This window comes from Boleophthalmus pectinirostris, unplaced genomic scaffold (genome assembly GCF_026225935.1).
Source record: "Boleophthalmus pectinirostris isolate CB_2022bp ecotype Guang Dong unplaced genomic scaffold, ASM2622593v1 HiC_scaffold_3, whole genome shotgun sequence".
Lineage (NCBI taxonomy): Eukaryota > Metazoa > Chordata > Actinopteri > Gobiiformes > Gobiidae > Boleophthalmus > Boleophthalmus pectinirostris.
This window is the reverse complement of record NW_026571299.1, coordinates 31,669,670-31,677,250: the sequence shown is the minus strand read 5'-3', so window position 1 is coordinate 31,677,250 and position 7,581 is coordinate 31,669,670. Positions and strand designations below refer to the sequence as shown.

The 7,581-nt window shown below is 40.7% G+C and overlaps 1 protein-coding gene across 4 annotated transcripts in view; it reads left to right on the top strand.

The window, feature by feature from the left end:
* The first annotated feature begins 1,418 nt into the window (after window positions 1–1,418).
* Window positions 1,419–7,581, top strand: part of pax7a (paired box 7a) — a 68,023-nt gene continuing 61,860 nt past the window's right edge. For 2 of the 4 annotated variants that reach the window (XM_055160439.1, XM_055160438.1), the window contains exons 1-4: window positions 1,419–1,503; window positions 2,520–2,755; window positions 3,318–3,447; window positions 3,684–3,812. In XM_055160439.1, coding sequence (XP_055016414.1) covers window positions 1,419–1,503; window positions 2,520–2,755; window positions 3,318–3,447; window positions 3,684–3,812 — 580 coding nt within the window. Of the gene's footprint in view, window positions 1,504–2,519; window positions 2,756–3,317; window positions 3,463–3,683; window positions 3,813–7,581 lie in introns of all 4 variants that reach the window. The other 2 variants (XM_020933907.2, XM_055160437.1) reach the window with 1 other exon arrangement.

Here is a 7,581-nt window from a genome sequence, read left to right as displayed (position 1 = left end):
CACTCCCTAATTGTTGCTAAAATTATTTGTGAAATTGCCTTCCACCAGGAGTGTTTTCCACGGCAATTGTCACAGGGTTTTAAATGCGCGGCGGGCCCACAGAGCTGACACATGCACCTCGTCTGTTCTGCCATATGTGCTCCCTTTTTATGGGACTTTAATAGTGTAGCATTATTTATTTCCTAACAATTACCTTAAAGCAATTATCCACCGGGGCAACTCAACCTGTTGTCATCAATAGCGGGTCGATCCCAAGACGTGTCATTGTCGCAGAGCCTTTTGGAGCGATTTAGACGCACGCTGCGCACTTTTACTTGGCCTAATTAACAGGTTAACAAGCCACAGGCATCTTATAGTGGGTCCTATAAGAAAATTGGCAACTTTTACGCAGGGTTAGGAGCCAAAGCATTGATTCAGTACGCATTTGTTTCAGAGTTATGGATTATATTAATTTAGAGAGTTGTGCGTAAATGCACATTGAGTCCCCAAGAAACAAATTATTTGACATATGTTTATATTTTTATTCATAATATCGAATAAAGTAGAATAGAATAAAATAAAATAGAACCCAGTCCAAGTTTATTTGTATATCACATTTTGTATACAAGATAATTTCCCAAATGTTGCACATAATAGCATATAAGTAACATTGTGCCAAGCTCTAAAGGTCAGCAGAATGCAATAAAATAGAATAGAAATTATAACAATATTTGGAGCTTAGAAAGAGTTTTTAAATAAACCTCAAAAACGGTGTAATTAGTGTGCATGAAAATGAGATGGAAATATTCAATTGAAAGAAAGTATATATAACTTGGCTGTACATTATGGGACCGCTGTGTTTAGACGTGCGTTCTTGTGCGTTTGAGAAGCGTGATATTTTTCCACCGCGATGCTGTGCCGGGTTTTGTTGTTTTTAAGAGGGAGGCAGCAGTGAATTAAAAGTGAAGCGTGTGGCTGTGATTGGTCCGCGGGCTCCTGGCTAAACCCACTCTCTTTCATCCATAAAAGAAAGGCCAGGGAGCCTATGGGAGCGCTCGGTGTCTCCTCCTACGACATGCACCAAAGTTGGCCACTTAAACTACTTCCAGGCTGCAGGCAGACGTTACACTGAACCCGAACGACACCAAGGAAACGACAACAGCACGTTCTGCTTTACGTCTCCGGTCTGTTTAGCGTCAAGTGCATCGCCAACGTCAATTTCTAATCGAGCCTAAACGGGCAGATATCGATTTGCATTTGTTGAGACTTCTATATTTCCTATTTTTCCTTTATTTCGTTCAGCCCGGTGGAAGAGGGCTCGCTCTATGTTCTGTCACTACGAGGGATTGGGGATTTGACCGCTGCATTTTGAGAACACTCTGTATATTTTTGTTTATTTGGACCAATATCCCGAAACGCTTCTGGGTAGCTAAAGACGAATGGCTACTTTACCGGGAACAGTGCCTCGAATGGTGCGTCCTGCGCCAGGCCAGAATTACCCCCGAACCGGCTTTCCACTGGAAGGTAAGACAGCTGCTAACATCTGTCCTTTACCCATCACCACACACAAAACACACCGGCAGTTAGTCTAAATTTACACAATGTGCAGCTAGTTACCAACGACATACGGCAAATAGAAAGGTGCCTCAACCTCCAGTCAGTGGCGATTAAAGTTGACAAGCTCCAGTCTGGTCAAATGTATGTAAAGCTCCAGTCTGGTCAAATGTATGTAAATCCCCTGGAAGGCATGCGCACTGCACTTGTTTTTCACTAGCTCTCCATTTGGGCATTTTGTCTTTTTGTAGAATATATTTTATTCTTTGTGGCCCATTACAGGTCTGATATCACAGTCTTACAGAGAGATTCATTTTTGTTGTGATATTTGTACAAGTCTTCAAAAGCAGTTGGGCCTTGGCCAAGAAATATTGCCATGGATATAAATTAAGACTCCATAGTAAAACAACTTGTCAGCCATTTTTTATAGTAAAATGTAGCTTCACGAACTTCCCTTCCCTTGTATATAGGCCCTATTTTAACAGAATAAGAAATAAACAAACATACAAATCATAAATGTATATCATATCCTAAAGAATATGTTATATTGATGAATATTCCTCTCCTGTACCTTGACCATATGTGCGTAAAAAGATCTCGTTGTATTTGCATACATTTATGGGAGCAGTTTTCCCATTACTCCCAGTTCGTGCTCAAGTGGGCCGGACTGAAATGTACAAACCACGCTCTTCGGAGTGGCTCGAGCCGCGGGATTTGTTCAAGTGCCACGCGGCTGGAAATGGCACTAACACACACAGCTCAAAGGATCACATCAATATTTGAACAGCATGACTAGGAATAATCAGGGCGGGAAGTGTCTGCACGGCTCTGGAGTGGCTCGCGCGTCCTGCCACACAGACAGGACGCGCTCTTGAAAATGTATAACATGGTAATGTGCTAAACTGCGGCCCATTAGGAGCAGCAGTGGTCCGGCCTTGTACCTGTGTGTCCAGTTGCTATGGTTACCCTTGTCCTGTCCTGTCCAGTGTCCACGCCTTTGGGTCAAGGCAGAGTCAACCAGCTCGGCGGCGTCTTCATCAACGGGAGGCCGCTTCCAAACCACATCCGACACAAGATCGTGGAAATGGCACATCATGGCATCCGGCCCTGCGTCATCTCGAGACAGCTGCGCGTGTCTCACGGCTGCGTCTCCAAGATTCTGTGCCGGTACCAGGAGACCGGCTCCATCCGTCCAGGTGCCATCGGAGGCAGCAAGCCCAGGGTGAGTGAGGCCGTGAACGCACCTCCGAGTGGAGGCTTATGGGCCTCAGTGGGGCGCGCTGCGTGGTGCCTCGGCATGTTATACATTTAAAAAAGTGTAACAAGACTACATTTATACAAAAAAAAATAAAAAATAAAAATAATAATAATACTTGATTGTATACATATGTAAATAGGCCTGCATTTTATAATTATTTTTGAATCAGTTTGAATTGCATTAAATCGTTTTAAATACAACATATACATTACAACATCCTTAATATTTTGGAACCAATAAACACTTACATTTTTATCAAGGATTATTTTAAGATTTACTGTTTTAAACGTTTTTCATTTTACTTTTTTATTATGACTTACAATAATCGCGTATTTTTGTTTTCGAATCGATATAGTAAAACTATATTAATATTGAAATATTATATTATTATAATAACATAATATATGGCTTTGTATTTAATGTGTGTATTAACATTTTGCAAATTATTTTTATTAAAATCATTTTCTTTTTTTATTTTGTCTCTGTTCCTCTCACTTTTACGCACGGCCCACGTTTGGATTTAAAGCAGGTGGCAACTCCGGACGTGGAGAAGCGCATCGAGGAGTACAAGCGTGAGAACCCGGGCATGTTCAGCTGGGAGATCCGGGACAAGCTGCTGAAGGACGGCGTGTGCGACAGAAGCACTGTCCCTTCAGGTGAGGCATCCTCTGGTAAGCCGCACTATTTTTATTATTACTTTCCACCGACGCGCACACTAGCCACATTTATTAAGATTACACATCAACTATAGCCTACCGATTATTGTATGCTTTTTTTCTTTATTTTTTATTGTGAAACTTGTGTCTTTGTTAAGGGAGCACTGATAGGATTACTATGGGTCTTTTTATGGCTCTTAGGCCTAATCACCCGTTTACCTTCTTGTCGCCATTAGTGAGCTCCATCAGCCGCGTTTTGAGGGCGCGATTTGGCAAAAAAGATGACGAGGATGACTGTGATAAGAAGGACGAAGATGGAGAAAAGAAAACAAAGCATAGCATCGATGGCATCCTCGGTGATAAATGTAAGTTCAGGCTATTATTATTATTATTATTATTATTATTATTATTATTATTATTATTATTATTATTATTATTATTATTATTATTATTTGGAAGCCTTGGGACTTGGGTGTTTAAGTATTCCCTCCTCTTGTCCTCCTGGGATCGTCCTAAACTGTTCTAACTCAGGGCTGTTCATTCTTCTCAATTATTTATGAGAGCTTTGGCAGAAAATTAATTTGTGAAACCGAATTCCTCCCTCATTCATTCACTCATTCATTCAGCGGTTAACGAGCTCTAAACGACAGCTGACAGTTGACCCATTTCACAATCAGTTGGCCGACATTTCAGCACTTGTCAGCTGAAGTGGAAATCAATGTAGAGATTATTATTGGCGCTGCTGTTGGTAAAAGTGATGCGCGGAGGGGGGACAGGTACGAGCTGTCAGCGGCTGCCACTTTACGCGCAGCACATAAATATTGTAACTTACATGTTTGGGGTTTAGTGTCAATGTCACACATGTGCCATAATTAAAGCTCCACACATGCGCAATCAAATGTAGTTTACAAAGAGCACAGGGATTAATATAAGCATGCAAATTCTTATTTTGAAAAGAACTATTTCTGAGTAAATATGGTCTGCTCCAGCGTCCTGCATATTTCATTGCATTTATATTTTTTATATTTCCAAATTCCAACCTGCATTGTATTTCATGTCAAAACACACAGCTTTCAAACGCTCTTAAGGTTCGCTTCTTTGAGGCCAAACGTGTGAAAGGGGTTTAGATAAAGATTCACAAAAAGGTTTTTTGTGCCGTAAGTTTTGTTCAGACTTGAAGATGAACTTCACTCGCTAAAGCTCTCTTTACCAACGCCTTTCTAAGTGAAGGGTTCGAGGTACAAAAGCAAAAGCAGGACCCGTCCATTCTCATTCAAAAAATCAGCTAAAAGAGACAGACAACTTTGGACAAAGGGCACGGAGAGGTATAAAAAGGAGATGAATTATTCAGTACGCCCCGCTGCTACATAGTTTTGTAATTTCAGATAATGGTCCGTTGGACCAGAATAAGTTGATAGCGTGAAAACGGTCTCATTTTTTCTGTCAAACCTTGCGTTAATGTTTGAATAAGGTCTAACCATTTTGTTGCAAATAATCTAAGTGTACAGGACTCGGCTTGTGAATCATGTCTGGGAATGGCTGATGCACTCGGACACACGCCGTTACGCACGGCTTTTAAGCACCTAAAACATGATGGCGTTGTACTTGTTTTATTTATTTGTGATGTGGAGCGTTTAAACTCTCGGCTCTATGTTCTTCAGTTTTAATTGGGAGTGAATTGCATTACTATAAATAAAAGGGCGCCCGGTGCGTAATGTTGTTTCAGTACCGATGGCGTTTAATAACGTTAATACTTATTAGAGTAAGCAGTGTAAACGGTGCCTGCTGAATAGGAACTGTGTTTGTGGTGGCTGTAATAGCTCGCAGGCTCGGTACGAACTGTATTTATCCCCAATCAGCCCCTCACTCTGTGAGTTTGTGCGCAGCCCTCTGTGCAGAGGGTTTAAAGCAGATTAAATAGAGCCTTTTATTTCTTTCCACTTTCATCTCAGAGCGAGGCTCACAGTGGCTCGCCCTCGGCACAAAATTCATGAGATTTTTTTTTTCGTTTACTTATCCAGATTTTAAGACTTTATTTATTTATCTATTTGTTTATTAGGTTGGTGTATTAGATTTTCTAAGAGGTTACATCACGGATTTATCCCAGCTCTAATCTAACTGCCTTCTGCGGCACCACATTGTGCAGTTATTTTTGTGAATTTGGTATTTTTCCAAAAGTGTTAATGAAGGATCAGTGAAGCAAAAGTTTCAAATAGAGCAGCCACAATAGGTCTACATATTTGCATGAGTCTTTCTCATTCTGATGACTGTCTGTCTGTCTGCTGGTCACTGAGCGGAGATCCTGCTCCAGCCTCTATTCTGTTTGTGCACGGTGCATCCGCGCGCATTTAACTCCAAAGTCAAACGCGGCAGAGACCTGGGGAGAGGCTGCGTCTGCACAAACCAGGCTCATCTTTTTGTTTCGCGCCTCAAGGTGCTGTGTCCATCTGGCACACGCGCACGCGCTGGACAGGCGATGGACACTTCAGCAAATCGCTGGATTACCTGAGCCTCGCTCTAATTAAACACGTGCCAGGTAGGATTATTTCCGCGCCTGACAGAGGGTGACAGCCGCGAGAGGTGAGGCCATCGAGTCACACAGCGACCCAGGTTCATGTAAAATATATCAGCACGGGATTTGGAATGAACGTATACGCACACATTTTTACAATAATGTTTCAGTCTATTTTATCAATTTTCACTAAAGGCACAAACGTCAATAGCATAAACAAATTCTATATAGTAATAATATGCTCGGCCTAGAGTGAAAGGGAGATGAAAAACTCGTCCTTCTTTCCTCACAAACACGTCGTGCGCAGTGACGCACGCACGCACACAGTTCCTAAGTGTATGGTAATATAATGTAGCTATATTTCGGGTCTAAAGCCGCGCTGAATGAGAAGGACAGGGGAATGAAGCGAGAGACCACTTCAAACAAATCCATCTGGAACAGTGTGAGAGAGAGATTCTCTGGAAGTATGGGGAAGTTATTTAGCTATTAATAACGTTTTTTCCTCAGGCATTGAGAGTGACTCCATCTGCACTTTCTCGCAGCTATTTGGCTGGGTGGAAATTGAGGGAGACCCAAATGTTGGGCAGAGATAACATACCCATCACAGCCCAGACCCTGCGCTGTGCTTCACTGCATTAAACTCGGATTAACCTCCCCTGTCCCCGCAGCCACTCCAGCCACATTTCACTGGAATTTACATCGGTAGGCCGCTCTTCTGCAGTCCGCTCAGAGAGGGGCATCTGTCGGATAACGCCGTCTAGTATAATAATAATAATAATAATAATAATAATAATAATAATAATAATAATAATAATAATAATAATAATAATATATGATCAATTTAACGTGAAGACAAGATAAATATTCCTATCCTAAAATGTTATTCATATAAGCCCCTTTTATGATATAACAAACGTAGTGAAATGCCACCTTCTTCCAGTTCAACAAAAAACTGTGTAATGTAACACACATTTAAATGGGTCAGGATTGTACAAAGAAAGTCAAAGAGTCTGTTTCCTGTCAATGACTGATCTAACAATGTTTCATGGTTCATTAGGTTCCTAAAGTCCTCATTGTCAGCAGTGGTCAGTATCCGCTGATGGATTACTTTACAGATCTCAGAGCCATCAAAAATGTATTATTGTCAGTGTAGTACTTCTGTTTTTATCTTTTATCATAGAATAGATATGTTTAGATAAATGCAGTTTATTGTTGCTAACCAGCCAGGCCACTTTTATTGAACAGCAACTATGATAAATATAGTAGATAGAGAAAAATATAAGACTTTACGTTATGTAAATTGGTACATGTTTTGTTTTATACGTAACATTCATATGGTATGTTATCAAGTTGTTAAAAAAAAAAAATCACAGTGCATAAAATCAATTTGTTCTCTTACTAAACATATACTTCTTTGTAATGCAATATCTTTTTTTTTAATTTCTAAACACAAACCTTGAGCTCAAATACATACAAAATATTGAAAATGTAGGATAACAATAGTTTTCCTCCACCCAGTCAGTATCTGCTTTGTGACACACTAACTGTCCACTTGAACAGTTTAGCGTGATCCCATTCTCAGCATCTTTAGCCCCATAGTGGTAGGCCTGCTGTTAATTACA